The sequence below is a fragment of the Budorcas taxicolor genome, chromosome 5 (assembly GCF_023091745.1).
Source record: "Budorcas taxicolor isolate Tak-1 chromosome 5, Takin1.1, whole genome shotgun sequence".
NCBI classification, from domain to species: Eukaryota; Metazoa; Chordata; class Mammalia; order Artiodactyla; family Bovidae; genus Budorcas; species Budorcas taxicolor.
Genome location: NC_068914.1, coordinates 152,359,064 through 152,378,201, shown reverse-complemented (window position 1 = coordinate 152,378,201; position 19,138 = coordinate 152,359,064). Strand labels below are relative to the sequence as shown.

Sequence of the window (19,138 nt, the reverse complement as noted above, 5' to 3'; positions counted from 1 at the left end):
AATTAACATTATAAATGTTATATTATAACATTATAAATGTTATTTTCACATACATGTTACTTTATATATATGTTTATACATGTTTCACATACGTTACTTTACATATATATTCCACATATATGTTACTTTAAATAGCAGTCATCCTAAAGACAATGCAACCTTCTTTGTCCTTTCTGCTGTGTCTGGAAGCGTGTTCATCCACCGTGCGGGGTCTGGCAGCATGGTGGGGGTGGCGAGCACTTTCAGATGAGAAATAAGGATAGCTCCCAGTTCTCACCCGGATGGTGTGGCCCAGGCAGAGATGCTGGGTTCCACTGGGTCCAGGCGTTTCAGCCAATAGCCTTCAGGGTGGCCAGGATCCGACCTTCCAAAGGGCCTTTTCCTGGGGACTGTCTGGAGACCATGTTAGGGGAATAGGTCTGCTAGGTGCAGCCAGACCTCCCTGGGGCTAAGCCCCCTCCTGGGGGTAAGTGTCAGCGGACGGGAAGTTTTAGATTCACAGAATGAGAGTTGGGAGTGGCCCGAAGATCATTTTATCTAACCTGAGTGACAGGGACTCAACTGGGGCCCAGAGAGGGCCAGTAACTCTCCCAGGTCACACAGCAGGTGACAGCCGCTTCCCTGGCTGAGTGATCACCTTACAACACGCAGCTATTTTCTCTCCTGTCAGGGGTTCCTTTATAGAGGGTGGAGTTCACGCTAACCAGCTCCTAACCCACCCACAGTCGCTCCATTCCCGTCTTAGTTCAGAGAGGCCAGGACGCATCAGGTCTCAGGCGGCAGTCTGACCCTTCCCCTGCCCAGTCTTGAAAGCCCCTGATTAGTCTTCGGCGGTGTCCCAGCCCCGGAAACTGTCTCCGCTTCCTGTGGCCCGGGAGGAACGGATTCTTGCCCGGAGCCTTTGTCCAGGGTCCCCCGCTCCCCCGCCCCCAGGGGCTGTCGTTTGGTAGGAAGTGGCCCGAGGAAGAAGCAGGCGCTGCGCGCGGCGTGCACCTGTTGCACCTGCGTTGGCAGCATCCGCGGCGGGCGGCGCGCGGCTGACCCCTCGTGGCCGCCGTAGGTAGCGCAGGCGCCGCCGCTCGCTCCCAGCGCCCTCCCGGGTTCAGACCCGCCGGTTGCCGCGCGCTTCCTTCTTCCAGGTGAGCGAGCACACCTGGGGTCTGTGCCCCCTGCTTCGGCCTTCTCGCTTGCACTGCCCGCCTCCCCTGCTTTGCCCCATCCGCTCCGGGAAGAAAGGCTAGCTCCTGTCGTGGACATCCTGCGCTTTGAACCGGCTTAGAGCTCATAGTGGGAGGAGAATGTAGGGCCACCGCAGTGTTAAATTTTGTTACCTTTAAAACGAAAAGTTCGAATACACATGGAATCACATTTCAAAAATCAAAAAACACGAAAAGGGATACTTTGAAAGGTTTAGACCCCCCTCTACCCCCGCCCCCGACCTTTCCCACTCCACCTATTTCTCGCACCACGTTTATTAGTTTTTTGCATGTGTTTCTTTGCATAATAAAAAAATGCACATGTAAACTCTGTTTCCTTTTCTGTGATGAAAGGCGCACATTGCCCACCTGTCCGGAGCTTTGCTTTGCTTTTAGTTGAGGGTCTTCCTCCCACCTCTTCCCTCCCTGCCTCTGTCTCAATCAGGGTTTGGGGGTGGGGTAGGAAGACACACCAGAGTTTAATAAACAAGGTCCTCTAGCTGACACCTGGGTTCTTTTCTTTCAAATGTGTGTGTGTGATAGTCGCTCAGTCGTGTCCAACTCTTTTCGATTCCATGGACTGTAGCCTGCCAGGCTCCTCTGTCCGTGGGATTCTCCAGGCAAGAATACTGGAGTGGGTTGCCATGCCCTCCTCTCTTTTCAAATATATGTTAGGCTAAACTCTTGGAACTTCCCCGCCCGTCCAGTGGTTAGGACTCCATGCTTTCACTGCTGAGGGTGCAGGTTCAATCCCGGAGCTAAGATCCCTCAAGCTGCAAGTTCCGGCCAGGCCAAAAAAATAAGACAAAAAAACTCAAAAAGCCCAAACTCTTGCAATATAATAAGTAGCTAATTTATGCAATGAATGAATAAAGAGCCAGGTGACAGAAGCGCTGAGGGCAAGTTCCTGGGCTTATAGACAGCACCTCGACCACCTCCGCGGGTCAGAGGATGTGCAGTCACCCGCGCTTCGTGGGAAGCAGGGTCTTCCTTTACATGTCAAAGCTAGAGGGTCCATGCAGGTTAGAAGTAGAAATGGGAAAAAGAAAGTATATGGACAACATTTTGAAGGGAAAAGTAAGAAACCAGACATAATTTTCTGTAGACTCTGCAACACTGCTCAGAGGGGAGTTGGAGGCCGAGGGGATCAGCACCTCGGTCAGTCTGGGTCCAAGAGCTCCTGGAATGGCCTCTTCCAACCCCCTCGCCCGAACCATCCTGTGATGTTGCGAGCTGTATCTGGGATCCCAGAGCTCTTCCAGAAAAACCCACCCTTCTTTACCCCAATAACTTACACAAAGCCAAATAGAATAAAGCTGCCTAGAGTAGAGGGTTAAGGGGGCTGGGACCCCAGCGGAGAGTGCCAGGGTTGTGAGCTCCTATTCCAGATGGCCTACAGCCCTGCAGAGTGGGAGACCCACGAGGTAAGGGGTCCAACGTTGATGGACCCTGAGGGTATTAAGCTCGGTGAAATAAATCAGCAAAAACCAAATGCTGTGTGAGCTCACTTACATGTGAAATCTAAGAAACAGAATAACCAAGCTCACAGATCCAGAGAACCAGAGACTGGTGATTGCCCGAGGCGGGGTGGGGTTGCGAAATGGGAGAAGGGGTCAAGAGGTATAAACTTCCCATTGTCTGATAAATAAGACAGAGCTCAGACGCGGTTCCCAGAGACCGAGGCAGAACTACAGCTCCCGAGATGTCCCGCGCCAGCTCCACGCCCCCGATACTGAGGCGAGACTACAATTCCCGTGGTGCCTCGGGCGCCGCCGGCCTCTGATTGGCTGCGCGGAGCGCGCAGGCGGCGGCCCATGGCTGCGCTCGGCGAGGTGGCGGCGCGGTGGGCGCCGGGGCTGTGGCGGCGGGCGGTGCGCGCGGCCGCGTGGCTCGGGGGCAGGCGTTTCGCGAGCGGCGGAACGCAGGTGAGGGCGGCGGATACGGGGTGGGCGGCGGGAGCCCGAGGGACCTCGCGTGCTGGACTCGGAGCTGGGTTCCCGATCTCTGGATGTCATTTCCACTCTCCCGCCTTGGCCGCGAGTGGCGACGTCACGTCCCCTGCGGGCCTGCCACGCGGGTCACTGTCTCCCCGGCTCCGTGCGCACAGCCCCCCGTCGCGGGGGCGACCCGGGGGCTGGGGACTCGGGACCCTAGGCAGGACCCCAGCCCCCCAGGTCCTGACTTTCTCCACTTTCCTGGTGGCGAGAGTGGGAGGAGGGGGAAGTGATGCCGCTCCTTTCGGGCTCAGCCCTGCCCGGGCCACGCACTCCCCGTGTGACTTAAGGCAAATTACCGCCGCCCCTTGGTGTTCACAGGGGACGCCGAAACCCTCGGGTGCTTGAATCCCGCAGCTGGGCCCCGCATCCGCGGATGCACCAACCCGCTTGGTGTGTGAGGTTTGCCGTCACAGTTGGTTGAATCCAGGGCTTGCCTGGTGGCTCAGCGGTAAAGAATGCCTGGAATGCAGGAGACATGGGTTCAATCCCTGGATCAGGAAGATCCCCTGGAGAAGGAACTGGCCACCCACTCCAGTATTCTTGCCTGGAGAATCCATGGACAGAGGAGTCTGGCAGGTTATATAGTCCGTGGTTCGCGAAGAGTCAGACACGACTCGGCGACTAAGCACGTCGGCGTCAGGGCTAGCCCTTAGCATGCAGTGTTTTTGCAAGAGGCTACCACGGGCACTTTGTGTGATGTAGGCAGTACCTGTCACAGGGACTGCAGAGATGGAGCTAGTCGGAGTGGACAGTGTCCCAAATGGTGGTTGTGCTGCTATTGTTGAAAAACACATCCACCAGTTCCAGATAAGGAGCAGAAACACAAAGGAGCATCTTCGTTGTCCCTTCATTTCAAACTAATCTTAAAACCACACTTTAAAAATTGAAGTATAGTTGACTTACAGTATTGTGTTAATTTCAGGCGTATAGCAAAGTGATTTAATTGTGTGTGTGTACATATACATATATATGTGTATATATACACACATTTATATGTGTTTTCAGAGTCTTTTCCATTATAGGTTATGGCAGAACATCAAGTATAGTTCCCTGTGCTATATATTAGTTCCTTCTTTATTTTATGTATAGTAGAAAACCACACATTTTAGCACTGCCACAAATATGAACTTTAATTAGAAAATCTAGCCTGATACCCAGGACTAATTAAAAATAATGAAGTGATATAGAATAAAAATACAGAAGAGAATAAAAAGAATGAGAAGAAAAAAAATCTAATCCTGTTTCCTTTGCTCTAGGAAACTTCACTTAAAAAATTAATAGATGTTATTTTTTAGAGCAGTTTTAGGTTTTCAGAGAAGCTGAGCAGTAAGAGAAGCCCCAGGCCCCAGTCCTCCCGTTTCCTGTTCTTAATGATGGAGGGGCCTTGACTCACTCAGTTGGTGGCTAGATCCTGTTTCTGTGACTGCACACACCTGATCGTTGGAGGTAGAGTTTACACACCCACAGGAATAGATGAGGGAGTGCCCGGTCACTGCCAAATTGTCCTGAGACCTTCTTGTTCTTAGTAGTGGGGTCTGTGGATTCTTATGTCTAAGAGAGCAAACTATTTAGAATATGGCCACTAAGAGCAATGAAACTATGGTCAGCTTTTGCTGTCATCAGCACAAACAAGCTATCTTATGTTTTAACTGTGTATTTAAAAAGGAAATCTAAGAACAGTATTATGAACTGCATAGACCCATCTTCCAGAATCAGCAGTTATTAATGTTTGGCTGTACTTGCTTTGCTTATCTCCCTCCATCCTCTTCTATTTTGTGGCTCTAAGAGTTTGAAATGAATCCCTGATATCTTGTTATTCCAACCCTAAATTCTTCTCTGTGCACCTCCAAGAAAATAAGGATATTCTGAACATAAGCACAATATGTGTGTGATGAGAGTGGCTTGACTTGGCTGATGCAAACAAAAGGAAAATGGCAAACAGGTTAGGTTGGATTTTTCTGACAGTTGAAAAACGTCTTGTATGTTAATAGTTCATAACATAAGAGGTGGGTTGAATTTTTAAAAAGAGAATAGTGTTCAACTTTGTAAATCCAAGAAATGCAGATTGAGAGGAGATTTTTTTTTTAACTTTGAAACTAACAAGACATTTGATTCTTAACAAACTCTTTGATATTGTGAAAACCTCTTTGGCAAGGGCACCAGGGTCCATGTGAGCTGATACATGTTTTGGAAGACAGCTTGTTAGGAGGTGTTCTGTCTTTGAAATGTCTGTACCCATTTGGCTTGCTACCCTTGCTTCTAAGAATCTAGCTTAAGGAAATGTCCGTAATATGGATAAATCAGCAAGCAGGAGGAGGTTCTTTATAACATAATTTGTAGCAGCAGAATATGGGGAAACCTAAGTGAGATAAGGGAAACCTAATATTAGTGGAATATTCACTGAGAATATTATGTAGCCAGAAACATGGAGGATGTAAGGCTGTGTGTACTGATGCCGAAAGAAAACCAAGAGAGACCAGTGAAGAGAAGATGGGAAAAAAGCACAGCATAGTGCCTTTTGTGTGTTGGTGAAAAGATGAGAAAGTAGCACCATCCAGGAAGGGTTTCTGGAAAATACCAAGAGGGGTTGGCACTGGGTGGAAGAGGAAGCAGGAATCGTAACATTTTTTCTCTATGTCATCTGTAGCGATTGAGTGGTTTTTAAAAGCTCTGTGTGTGCTGTTATGGTAAAACTTAAAAGGTGGTTATGAAGGCTGTTGCAATAGATTAAAATGTTTCACGTCAGGCAAAAAGAACAAGGCACAAAATCATACATATAAGGTGCAGTCTCAGCCACATAACAACAGAAGGCTAGAAAAAGGCGATCAAAAGAAATACTGATCCGTCGTGTTCAAGTCCTGGGCTTGTTTCTGAGTTTCTCTATTTTCCAATTTAAAAAATTCCTTTAGGGACCTCCCTGGTGGCTCAGTGGTAAAGAATCTGCCTGCCAGCGCAGGATACGGTGATTCAATCCTGCTCGGGGAAGATCCCACAGCGCGTGGAGCATCTAAACCCATGCACCACAGCTGCTGAGCCTGTGCTCTGGAGCCGGGGAGCTGCAGCAACTGAGCCCACCCGCCACAACTAGAGAAACACACAACTAGCTTTCTCGCTGCAACTAGAGAAAGCGCATGCAGCAACAAAGACCCAGCACAGCCATAAATAAATAAATGAAATTAAAGTAATCCTTTATATCAGTTATGCAAAAATAACTTTAACCAAGTAGTTACATGCTTAAAAATACCTGAAAAGGCCTAATTCTCTATTGCAGATGGATCTGCCTGGCCGGCAACCCCAAGTCAACCTCTGGAATTCGCGGCCCCGGCTGGCCCGAGGGTGGGGATGAGGCCTCCTCCCTCGCCTCCCCACCCCACTACCCCTCTGCCTGACTTGGGCCGTTCTCGTCTCCCCTCCGTGCAGAGCCCGCCCACTTTTGGGTTGCTGTTGGACATTGATGGGGTGCTGGTGAGGGGCCACCAGGTCATCCCTGCCGCGCAGGAGGCCTTTCGCCGGCTGCTGGACCCTCAGGGGCAGCTGCGGGTGCCCGTGGTCTTCGTCACAAATGCTGGGAACATCTCGCAGTGCAGTAAAGCCGAGGAGTTGTCAGCCCAGTTGGGCTTCCAGGTGAGGACGTGATGGAGTCTAGAGGCCAAGGACCTCCCCCCACCATGGAACCCCCTCTCCAACACTGACTGCACCCTCGCCCGGGGGTGGGGGACACTGTGGATGAGCCAGGGTAAATCTTCCATACCCGCTGGAAAAATAACTTGAAGCTCAAGGCCAGACTCAGGGAGAGAGCCCCATTGGCAGAGTCCTCTTTTATGGAAATGAGCACTGTGGACTTGGCCATTTCCGTCTTTGCTCCCGGGCCTCAGGGTCACGTGTTTCTAAGTGTCCATGTGCTGGGGGGTGCTGAGGTGACAGTGCTCTTTTCTTACGAGTAGGGTGGCACCGTGCTGGAGCTCTTGTCTTTCGCCCACCAGCAGCTCTCACCCCCCAGCATCCACATGGCGTGTGTTGGCAGTGGATCTGGATTTTGGAAAGAGTCCTCATGAAACCTAGAGAGTAGAGCCATTGCCGAGTGGCTGGGACACTGCTTGGGGACAAGGCTGGTCCTCCCCTGGTGTCCAGACAGTGGGTGTTTGAGGTCACCATTAGCATAGATGCTGAAAAGCCAGGTTTTATTTAGAACTGAAAGCTGTCAGAGGCAGAGGCAGGTCTGAGCTCGTGCATGAACCCTGTGGTTTTCCAGCAGGGCTGAGAGATCGGGGTGTGGGGAGCAGGGCGAGCGGGGCCTGTGGTGGCCACAGCTCCTGCAGGCTCTGCTGTCCGGGCCCCTCACCCATGTTGGGGTAGCTCCAGAAGAGTTGGGCCCCCTCTGGGCCCGTTTCTCCTCCCCGTGTCCCCACTGCTCCCGACGCTGCCCTCGCCTGCCCTCGCCTGCGTGTCATCTGCTCTCCCTCTCTCGGCCGCCCTGCAGGTGCAGCCTGACCAGGTGATCCTGTCCCACAGCCCCATGAAGCTCTTCTCGCAGCATCATGACAGGCGGATGCTGGTGTCTGGGCAGGGGCCCCTGGTGGAAAACGCTCGAGCGTATCCTTCTGCTGCTTCCAGCTCTGCTGTCCTCGCCCGGCTGAAGGGACTGGGGCCCAGCCTGCTCGGTGCCCACAAGAGGAGGGAGGGCAGCTCCCAGGTGTCCAGCCCTGGTGTCTGGGGGTTCCTGAAAGCCAGCTCACCGCCGTCAGCCCACTGGGCAGCTCCCTGGAGAGTCTGACTCACCGTGGCCCGAGAGCCCAGGCGGTTCTGTGGTTCGGTTTGGGCCCCACGGCTCCCTGTGCTCAGTGCGCGTCTGCGTGGAGCTCACCTCCAGGCGTGTGCTTATAAGGGTCAGTCCCCGCTCTGAAGCATCCTGTTCACTTGCTGCTCCTGCGAACCCGAGCTGAGCTCCGGCGTGGGCAGCCGCGCCCTGGGGGCCAGAGCAGCACACGCCTGCTGCCTCATCAGGGCTCCTGCTGGAGGCAGCGAGAAGGGCCTTAGGAAGGAGCACAGCAGAGAGCGCTGGAGGGTGAGGCTGCATTGTGTCCCCCATCCCCTTTAGACTGAACCTGGTCCATTTGCCCATCGTCCAGGTGTCATCCGGCCTGGCTTCTCCAGTCTCTGCCCAGCCTCCTTCTCACCGAGGAGTCTTCTCTCAGCCGTCCTCAGAGCGCTGGTGCTCCTGGCTCTGGGCCAGTGTGAGCTCGGGGATGGGGCTTCCTGTGTGCCTCTGCTCGGGGGTGCCCACCACCGGCGCCCACACCTGCATGCAGTATCTCCTGGTGCGTGCTGGCCTCGTGCTCTGTCTAGGGTTGAGGCGGGCTTGATCGGGTTGGGGTGCTTCCTTCACTTTCAGAGGCATCTCCCCCCGCAACCTGCCCTGGCCACTTTGCTTCCTGACCTTGCTGCAGACTGGGTTTCAAGCACTTGGTCACAGTGGATGAGCTGCGGGCTGCCTTCCCTGTGCTGGACATGGTGGATCTGCAGCGGCGGCCCAAGACCACGGTAACGGGACATGCTCGGGCCCCCCTCGCTGACCCTGCAGCCTTGCCCCCAGAGAGCAGGTCCCTCGCAGGACACGACTGGCCGAGGATTTAGTCCCTAGATGCACGTGGTGAGGACTGTCCTCTCTCCTTCTAGAGTCCTCTCATCCCCTCCAGCTGGTGGCTTTGTGCTTTACCAGCTCTCCCAGTCACCTGGGAGGATGCTAGCCTTTGTAGGGTTGATCGCGGCTCTGCAGTCCTGGGGCCCCTTACAGAGGGCTGTCCTGGTGGGACAGCTTCCTGGGAAAGCAGTTCTGAGTGTCTGCGCCCGGCTCCTTTTGGGTTTGGTTCATACTTGAACCTTCTCTCTTGTGGCCAGTGGTCACAGGGCCTGTCACTGACCCTCTAGAGTGACTGCTGTCTTCTGCCGGCCCTTCGCCCTCTCCTTCCCTGTGTGAGCTCTGTATCTCCCTCTCTGCCTCATGATGACACAGTTGTTACAAAGCAGACAGGCTTGGTTCTGTTGGTCTGTGTGGCTCCCATCCCTCCCCTGCCTCTGAGCCATGCACAGTGTGTCCTCAGCCAGGCGTCACCCCAGCTCTCAGGACAGCGCAGTGACAGCCTCCAGGGACGTGCTTGGCCCAGGTCTCAGCTGGTCATTGGCAGAGCCGAGACCTGGGCAGCTGTTTCTGGAAGGAATGGGCCCCAAGACTGCAGTCAGTGGTGGCCTCGCCCCCGGAGTGACACCAGGCTCCTATCCCTCCTGGGCTCATCTCCTTCTCGGCCGCCTGATTCCAGACCGGCACCTCCCATCCTTGCTGCAAGAAGACAGTGGAGCAGCTGACCCCTGGCTGACCTTCACACGTGGTGCCCCCACTGGGCGCTCTCACCCTCTCCCTGGGAACCTCCCCCTCGGCCTGTCAGCTTCTCCTCGGCCTGGGCCACACCGAGGGACCCTCTGTCTGTCCTCACACGTCCCACCCCTGGAAACCAGGTGACCGTGGCATTGACGGTCTCTTCTTGGTCTCTTGCAGCCGCTTCCAAGGAGTGACTTCCCTGCGATTGAAGGTAATGAGGTCCCTGCGTGATGCGGGCAGTGTGGGCAGGGTGCTAGACACTGGGCTCTGGTCTCCATCTGCCATTCACCACCTCTGAGACATTAGCTGTTGATCTTTCCCCCATGCCACCTGCCTCGTTATTCCAGAAAAATCGTAAAGGTGGAAAATCTAAGTGGAAAGGTACCTAAGGTAACCTGGCCCAGTGTTTCTCAGCCCTGTTGAACCCAGTTCTGCCTGGGCAACAGAAAAAATATTGTGTGGTTCCACTTACTATTCCGAGTGTTCTCATAGATACTATAATTTTCCTATACACAAACGTTATGGAGAAGGAAATGGCAACCCACTTCAGTATTCTTGCCTGGAGAATCCCATGGACAGAGGAGCCTGGCAGGGTTACAGTCCATGGGGTCACAAGAGTCGGACACGACTTAGTGCCTCAGCTACCACCACCACCATACACAAAGGTTAATTCACTCGAAAGCCGTAATTGTATGGAGAAAGAAATGTTTTTTAGTAAGGTAATCTGCATTTCAGTATGTAATAATTACCCAAGAGAACATAGTTAAGTAGCAAAATGATCATAGCAAAAGTAGAATCCCCGGGAGTGTCACAGCTATAAACGCAGCGTGTTCACGGGTGTGTAGGTGTGCCTCTGTGACAAACGCAGTGTGTTCACAGGTGTGTAGGTATGCCTCAGTGTGACTCAAGTTAGGGGCAGTGTCATCACTGGTGATGTGCTTTTCCCGATTGGGAATAAATCTTGGTAAAGTTTTGAAGAAATGAAGTGCAGTCTTCTCATGACTAACATGATAGTTACATTTTGGAAAAAATCTGTGTTTATGAAAACCCTACTAAAAAATATGTTGTGGGGAATGGAATTAAGATTTGGTAAGCAGGTTGTTCTGTGTGTCAGCTGTCAGTAGACCTGGGGGGCTTGACTGAGCAGGGCTGTCCTGAGCCCCTCGAGTCCCGGCCCCTCCCACAGCCCTCACTGCGCCAGTCCTTGTGACAATGAAAACAGCTCCCTGGGGCTCGCTGCCCAGCAGGCTGCGGACTGGCCAGCGCCTGGTCTTGAAGCTGGCGCGGGCAGCCTGTGGGCAGCTCAGCCTGCGTGTTCTGCCGGGTCTCACTTTGATCCTCCGCACAGCAGTGAGTGTTGTCCTTATGTAGTTGAGGAAGCCGAGGCTGAGACACGCTGAGAACTAGCCTACAGTCTCAGAGGGGCGTGGGCAGTGTCGGCCCTGTGACCCTGTCTCTCCACTGTGTTTCCAGCTGGCCCTGGGGCTCGGGGGATGTGACCGGGTGGCTGAGGTGCTGGGCAAGGGTCGGTCAGCAGGGGCTGTTGCTCCTCTGCTTTTAACCCTTGGATGGCCAGGTGGACACACGAAGGAGCCCTCAGGAGCTCCTCCTGGCTCGGCTTTGTCCACTTCCTGGGACCTGTGCCCTCTCCAGGGCCATGCACCCCGGGGGAATGGCTGGGGCCGGGCTCGGCAGGACTCCCCAAGGGGCGCCTTGCGCCGTGGCTCACCGTCCGCGCTCTGCAGGGGTGCTTCTCCTGGGGGAGCCTGTGCGCTGGGAGACGAGCCTGCAGCTGATCACCGATGTCCTCCTCAGCGACGGGAACCCTGGCACGGGTCTGGCGACGGCCCCCTACCCCCACCTCCCCGTCCTGGCCAGCAACACGGACCTCCTCTGGATGGCCGAAGCCAAGATGCCCAGGTGAGGACACGGGGTCCCCGCCTCAGCCCTGGGTCCCCGCCTCCAGCTGCTGGGGGCTCCTCAGCCATCCGGGTGCTCTGAGCTCAGACCCCTTCCTCTAGGCCCCGGGGTTGCCATGGTGACCTGGTCTCTGGGAGCGGTCTCCAGGGTCACTTCACATACTGGGTAGTAAAGGAACACTGCCGCTTATGGAGCACGGGTGGTGGATCGAGGTGGGGGTTACCCCCGCTTGCCCGCCAGTGTCCAGCAGGACGGCTCCTTCTGGCCCGCGGAGCCCGAGTGGGGCTCAGGCCCTGTTCTCCGCGCCCTCCCCTCCCCTCCCTGCCTTCGCCCGAGGTGCTCATTCTCCCACTCCTTGGTGTCCTGCCCATAAGACGCAGGGGAGGGAAGAGGAAGGATTTTCAGGTTTGGCTGACCCCCAGGTGACCTCCCTGGAAGGGCAGCTGCTGGTACTGTTGGGCTTGTCTGGGGCCACAGGCGAACAAGTGACATCCCTTCCACCTGCCTCCAGATGAGCTGTGCGGTGGGTCCGTCACTGGTGCGGGGGCCAACCCCGAGCCACTGCGCAGCCGCCCAAGGGGGACAGGTCACTGTGGTAGCTCTCGTTGCTTTTTTAAAATGCAGTTCCACAGCTCGCGGTCAGGCTTGTCTTCTGGAACATTCTTCCTAGAGTTCAGGTTTGCTGACGATAGGTAAAGGGAGTGGGTTATGTAGGACCGAATGGCAGGAGGTGACTTATTGTTGATAAAGCCAATTTGATGTCACCTGTTCATTCAGTAATGTCAAAATTGAAACCTCCCTGACAGGTTTGGCCACGGGACCTTCCTGCTGTGCCTGGAGGCCATTTACCGCAAGCTGACAGGCCGGGAGCTGTGCTACTCGGGCCTCACGGGCAAGCCCAGCCTCCTCACCTACCGGTACGCCGAGGGCCTGCTGGCGCAGCAGGCAGTGCGGCGAGGCTGGGCCGCTCCCATCCGGAGCCTCTACGCCGTGGGGTGAGCCCCCCTCCTCCCCCGTGCTCGTGCCCCAGCCCCCCTCCACCCCGAGTGGACAGCACCCTGCCCGCTTCCCGCCACACTGAACTGGGTCCTCTCTCCCCAGCGACAACCCCATGTCCGATGTCTACGGGGCCAACCTGTTCCACCAGCACCTGCAGACGCAGCAGGAGGGAGCGGCCCGGAGCTGCGCCTCCATCCTGGTGTGCACGGGTGTGTATGGTCCCCAGGCCCCCAGCCCCACCGTGCCTGCCCCGGGCAGTGAGGGGTCTCCGTTCCACGGACACCGGGATTTCGGCTTCAGGCCTGAGCTCCTGGAGGCAGCCCACGTGGTCAGCGACTTGCATGAGGCTGTGCGGCTGGTCCTCTGCAAGGAGGGCTGGGCTCTCTAGGGCCCAGGGATGGGGGTGGGCCTGCTGGCTGCCCCCCAGCCCCTCCCGTGCCCATGCAGACAGCATCCTCACCCAGTGGGGGTCTCTGCCTGCTGCTAGCATGGGCTGTGACTCTCAGACACTATTTTGTATGGTCTTTTAACTTACTTCCCAGAGACTTTGAACCTATTTTTTTTAAGTGAAAATAACTGTACAATAATAAATATTCATTTTGCTGTGTCTTATGACGCTTTGTCTGGAATACACTAAAAAGTTGCGTAGGGAAGGATGGTGGGCAAGTGGAGTGTGTGATCTGAGGCATTGGTGAGAGTGTGGACCCCAGCCCACTGCAATCTGGGCCTCGAGCCTGGTCTGTGCAGGATTGAATCTGACCCAGGCCTCACCACGGACTTAACCACTTCCCTGATGTGGAAAGAAAGAGGGGCCTTTCCTGCGGTGACTCTAGAAACTCTCATGTTCCTGGCTGCTCTCCCAGTCATCCTAGTCATCCCACGCATCTCTTCCAGGACTGTGGCCCCCACTCGCCATGTGCCCGCCCCCAGCCAGCCCCGGTCCCCATCCTACTGCAGCTGACATAGCCCTCTGCTCCTTCCCTCCTTCAGACTCTTCCCTGGGCTGCTCCTGGGAGGGACGAGGGGGAGGGTGAATAACTTGTTCCCCGTTCCTGTGCAAGACCATGCCCACAGGCCCTGCAGGAGAGCCCCTCACCTTCAAGCAGCAGCAGCTCCTCACATGCAGCCCACCCTCGCTTGCAGAACCCCTCCAGCCCTGACGCCCCTCACAGCCCCAGTCAAAGCAGGGCTTTGACCAGCTCTCTTATCAGGTCCCTGCAGTCAGGCCCTCCTGCCTCAGGGCCTCTGCACTTAACGATTCCCTTACTTTCTACATCCACAAAGCTCCATCCCTTTTTCAGGATCTGGGGATGTGACTGCTCAGAAGGATTCCCTCAAATTCCTGTAAAAACAAGGTCTTCCTTGCTGGTCCGATGGGTAGGACTCTGGCTTCCATCCCAGGGTGGGAAACTCAGATTCCTGGTACAGCAAACAAAAACAGAAAACAAAATCGCTCTCTCCACTGTCTTGCATTATCTTCCCTGAGGTCCCCATCACCCCGTGACCTAAGTTCACTCCTTACTCTACGTCTTCTAAAAGATGCGCTCTGTGCACTGTCCACGCTGGTGCCTTCTTGGGTCCCCTCACCCACGTGCTGGGTGTGTGGCAGGACTGCAGACCCACAGGCAGGCGTGGCTTCTCTCCCTCCTATTCCTTGGGGGAGGGCAGGGGCCTCACCTGCAGTGATCCCCACTCTTCTCCAGCTCCTTCCCGTCTGTAGATGGTGGACGTCACAAAGGAGCTGTTGTAGGTACCACACTGTGCTGTTTAGGATTTTCTTCAGCTGCCTGTCTCAGAAGCCTGACCAGTGTCTCCAACGCTGTCTAAGCATCACGGCATTCGGGGCAGGCATCTCAAGGACTCTGCTGCCCACCCTGCTGGCATGCAGGCCTGCCTACCTGCGGCATGGATGGCCTCAGCATCTCAGCCACGTTCCATGGAGAGAAGAGGGCAAAGATGGAGCTGGTGGTGCTAGAGTCCCTTTAAAGAACTTTCCTGCAATGCATCTTACCTGGTGGTCCAGTGGCTAAGAGTCCATGCTCCTAATGCCAGGGGCCCAGGTTCGATCCCGGGTCAGGGAATTAGATCCCACATGCCACTACTAGGAGTTCCTGTCACTAAAAGATCCTACAAGCCACAACTAAGACCTGCGAGCTCTCCCTGGGCCCAGGAGGCCCCCAAGAGTGAAGGGAGAGTGCAGCAGGAATGGGGAGCCACGCTGGGAGTGGCCGCGTGCAGGGTCTTGCCGGAGCCCCAGGCTGAAGGGATGGGGTGACAGTGTGTGTGTCTGCCCCCAGCTCTGCCCTGTGGCTGGCAGCTGCTCTCCCTGTGGCCCTTTCTCTCCCTTTCTAACCCTTGGTTTTTCCTGAAGGTGGTAGGGGCCCTTCCAGGCGGGGTGCAGGAAGGAAAGGTGACTGCAGGTCACTCACGCAGGTCAAGGACAGGGCTGGCCGCTAGGCTGCAGACCGGGCTCATTCCTCTGGGGCTTTGTCCAGACCTTGGAACCAAATCCACACCCAGCTGCTTCATTGCTCAGCCTGACTGAGTGAAAAAGTTACCTTTTTGTGTTTCGGCAAGACTCCATGAGTCAGTCTGCACAGGAAGTAAGCATGTGTTCAGAATAAAGTGATCAGCCCAGAGCAGAAGTGGACCATGAGGTGCCCACGTGGGTCTCCAGCCCTGACCTTGGTGCTGGAACCCCACGCTTCCTCCGTGTCCCCGTGGTGCTGGCAGCTTCAGGCCTCCCGAGGACACCCCTGGGCTGAGGCAGGTGGAGAGCCAGTGGGTGGTCAGGCCTCCCCAGGAGCTAGGGTTGCTGTAGCAACCGGATGCTGCCTTGAGGGCGGATTTTTAAAATATCTCGGCTAGAATAGCTTTGTTCCCCCAGTCTCTCTTGTCACTTCCCCCGTACCGCGTGGTGCAGGAGAGCTGGGTCGTGCGGGGATGCCTGCCTGCTCTCTGCCGGGGGCTCCTGGCAGCCTCTGCCAGAGGCTGGAGGTGCGAGGATTGTCTCCTGCTGTGAAGGGCTGCGAGGCTGTCAGGGCTTCAGCTTTTGCTTCCAGCCTCCTCCAGCTCTTGGTTCCAAAAAACGTCATCTTCTCTTTTTTCAGGAGACAGAGAAGAGGGGTCTGGTTTGAAAGCCTTCTCCCTTCTCCCACTATGGATCTCACTCCTACCAGAACAGCTGCAGCATCCGGGACCTCCCTTTGGAGCCCAAGGGGTGTCTCCTCTTGTCTGCTCTTTCCTTTGTGTCTCTAACTTCCTCTTTATTTATTCACTCAACAAATGCCTGCGGAGCACTTACTGAGCCCCTGAAAGAAATGAAGAACTGCCTTGTTGTGGAGAAGATCCTGGATTTGGTCCTATGGGATTTCAAACATTTTTAAAAAGTTACAGTAAATTAAGACAGTGTTCTCTTGGCAGAGGGTGGGATACAAACAAATGGGACAAAACAGCTCTCAGAAACATGTACATTGAAAATATGGCTTAACGCACTCAAGGTATTTCTCGCTCGTTTCATAGACTGATGTGGGCTGGGTGCTGCTCTTGGTCTTCCCCTCCAGGTGGTGACTCAGACATCCAGGTGCCTTCCATCTCTCATAACAACTCTATGAAGTAGGTGCTATTAATTACTGTCCCCGTTTTACAGGTGAGAAAATTGAAGACAGAGAGATCAAGTAACTTGACCAAGGTCACCTAGCTTCTGAGTGGTGGAGTCAGGATTTGAACCTAGGTAGTCTAGGTCTAGTGTGTATACCCTAACTACTATGCCAGCTCCTTTATCACTATATGATGAAATTCTTTATTTCATAAAAATATTCTTGAGTATAAAGTTTATTTTTTTCTAATGCGAATATGATCATGCTAGCTTTTTAAAGGCATTTTCTTTTTATCATTTTTGAACGTGAATGTGAAGTCGCTCAGTCGTGTCCGACTCTTCGCGACCCCATGGACTGTAGCCTACCAGACTCCTCTGTCCATGGGATTTCCAGGCAAGAGTACTGGAGGGGATTTCCAGGCAAGAGTACTGGAGTGGATTGCCATTTCCTTCTCCAAGGGATCTTCCCAATCCAGGGATCGACCCCAGGTCTCCCACATCGTAGACAGACGCTTTACCGTCTGAGCCATCATTTTTACTTCTTTCGTTTTTTTGGCTGTGCTGGGATTTCGTTGCTGTGTAGGCTTTTATCTAGTTGCGGTGAGCAGGGCCTTGCCGCTAGTTGCTTCTCGTTGCGGCGGCTTCTCCTGTTGCAGAGGATGGGCTCTAGGTGTGCCAGTTTCAGCAGCTGTAGCCTGTGGGCTCGGTAACTGTGGTTCCTGGGCTCTAGAGGACGGATGCAATAGTTGTGGCGCATAGGTTTAGTTGCTTCGCAGTGTGTGGGATCCTCTGGGATCAGGGATCGAACCCGTGTCTCCTGCATTGGCAGGAGGATTCTTCACCACTGAGCCACCAGGAAGCCCAAGTCATGCTAGCTGTTTTGAGTTAATATTTGCTTGGTTTATTTATATAAATGCATTAAAATACATATGTCTACATTTTCTCTTCAACCTTCAATCTTTCTTTGTCTTTATGTTTTAGAGAGATTTCTTTTATTTATTATTTTCGGTTGGGTGGCTCGTCGTTGCTGTTTGAGTGCTTTCTCTAGTTGCGGCAAGCTGGCTCTTCTCTTGCTGTGGAGCACAGGCTCTAGGCCTGCGGCCTTTAGTAGTTGCAGCTCACAGGCTTAGTTGCCCCTTGGCATATGGAATACTCCCAGGTCAGCGATCCAATCGGTGTCCCCTGCGTTGGCAGGCGATTCTTACCCACTGTACCACCAGGGAAGTCCCTAGAAATATTTCTTATAAAAGCATATAGCTGGGAATTAAAAAAAAAATTGAGCCCAATCATCTGTCTCATTTAATAGGACATTTAGTGTGATTGCGGATATATTTAACTTTATTTTTTTAAACCATCCTTTGCATTCTGGCTTGTGTTATTTCTTATGAGAAGCCTGCTGTCAATCTAACTGCTGTTCCGTGGTTCACTGTCACGGCTTCTCCGAAGGTCCTTTCCTGTAGATGCTCTCTGGTTTCACATCCGAGCATCTAGCAGCATGTTTATAGTTATTCCTCCTGTTTAGGGTTCCTTGTGACTCTTAAATCTGTGGGTTGAAGTTTTCACCGGTTTTAGAAAATTATCAGCTGTAATTTCTTTATCATCTTTCCCTGACTCTTTCAAGTTTCTCCTCCTGGAATTTCTATTAGGCATATTTTGGATCTTCCCAATCTACTCAGTGTGTCTTTGGAGTATGTTACCGCTTCTAGCTCTCTCTACTGCATTCTAGAGATTTTCTTCAGATATATATTTTTATTCATTTTTGTTGGAGCATGGTTGCTTTGCAATGTTGTGTTTCTTCTGCACAGCAAAGTGAATCAGTTATACATATATCCCCTCTTCAGATAATATTATTTAAAGTTACTAAGTCTTTTTAGTGGAGAAGGCAATGGCACCCCACTCCAGTACTCTTGCCTGGAAAATCCCATGGACGGAGGAGCCTGGAAGGCTGCAGCCCATGGGGTCGCTGAGGGTCGGGCATGACTGAGCAACTTCACTTTCACTTTTCACTTTCATGCATTGGAGAAGGAAATGGCAACCCACTCCAGTGTTCTTGCCTGGAGAGTCCCAGGGACGGGGGAGCCTGGTGGGCTGCCATCTATGGGGTCACACAGAGTCGGACACGACTGAAGTGACTTAGCAGCAGCAGCAATGTGTTGCTTAATACATCTATTAATGTTTTTCAAAGACTATATATTTGAAACCTGGAGTTCTTTTTTAAAAAATTTTTCATTTTTTGGTACTATGAGTTTTTTTTCCCTAGTATAACATCTAATTCCTTTAATAATTTTTAAACTGTTCTTTAAAAATATTTATTTATTTGGCTGTGCCAGGTCTTAGTTGCAGCACATGGGATCTGGTTCCCTGACCAGGGATTGAACCCTGGGCCTTCTGCATTGGGAGCGTGGAGTCTTAGCCACTGGACCACCAGGGAAGTCTCTTAAATGGTTTTTTGAGTTATATTCTTAGTAGTTGCTCTAAAGCTAATAATATGCATTGTATCTTATGATTTATACCCATGTAATTTCAGTGAGAAATAGAAAACATGCTTCTATGTATTTTGTATTTTATTTCTGTTCCCCTCTTAGTTCTATTGTTGTACATGGTAGATGTATATATGTTACAAACCAAACAATAACAGTCTCATAATTGTTACTTGTATCTAATTTTATGTCTTAAAGAAGCTGAGACCTAGTCTTCCTCTACAGGAAAGAATCTATATATTTATAAATCTGTGGTATTAAACCTTGGTGCTGGGGGTGGGGACGATCCTGCTCACTGAGTTTCCTGGGCTGCTGAGCTGACTGGGCGTGTCTTCTCTCTCTCAACCCATCCTGGCCTCCCTGCTCCAGGCGGACGGACGAGGTATCAGGTCTCCAAACAAGCTTTACCTGGTGTTCCCCTCCACCCCCTGGCATTTAACAGGTGCTCAGGGAAATGGGTTTTGGATAGAAACCTGCTTAGTTTGTTCCCCACTCCCAGGCTGCCGTCCTAGGCTTATGAGAAGGAGTGTGGTGGGCAGGTGAGGACACCGGGCTGGGAGTCGGAGGTCTGG

The 19,138-nt window shown here is 53.1% G+C and overlaps 1 protein-coding gene across 2 annotated transcripts; it reads left to right on the top strand.

Moving 5' to 3' along the window:
• Window positions 1-3,010: 3,010 nt before the first annotated feature.
• Window positions 3,011-13,089, top strand: HDHD5 (haloacid dehalogenase like hydrolase domain containing 5). Of its 2 annotated transcripts, none has more exons than XM_052640435.1 (8): window positions 3,011-3,121; window positions 6,614-6,817; window positions 7,674-7,786; window positions 8,641-8,734; window positions 9,747-9,780; window positions 11,315-11,489; window positions 12,296-12,484; window positions 12,591-13,089. In XM_052640435.1, exons 1-8 carry the CDS (start codon window positions 3,011-3,013, stop codon window positions 12,874-12,876), a joined length of 1,206 nt encoding a protein of 401 aa, XP_052496395.1. In that variant the 3' UTR covers window positions 12,877-13,089. The 2 variants fall into 2 exon arrangements, with proteins under 2 accessions (XP_052496395.1, XP_052496396.1); XM_052640436.1 differs by having other exon boundaries at window positions 3,065-3,121; window positions 6,465-6,817.
• The last annotated feature ends 6,049 nt before the right edge of the window (window positions 13,090-19,138 follow it).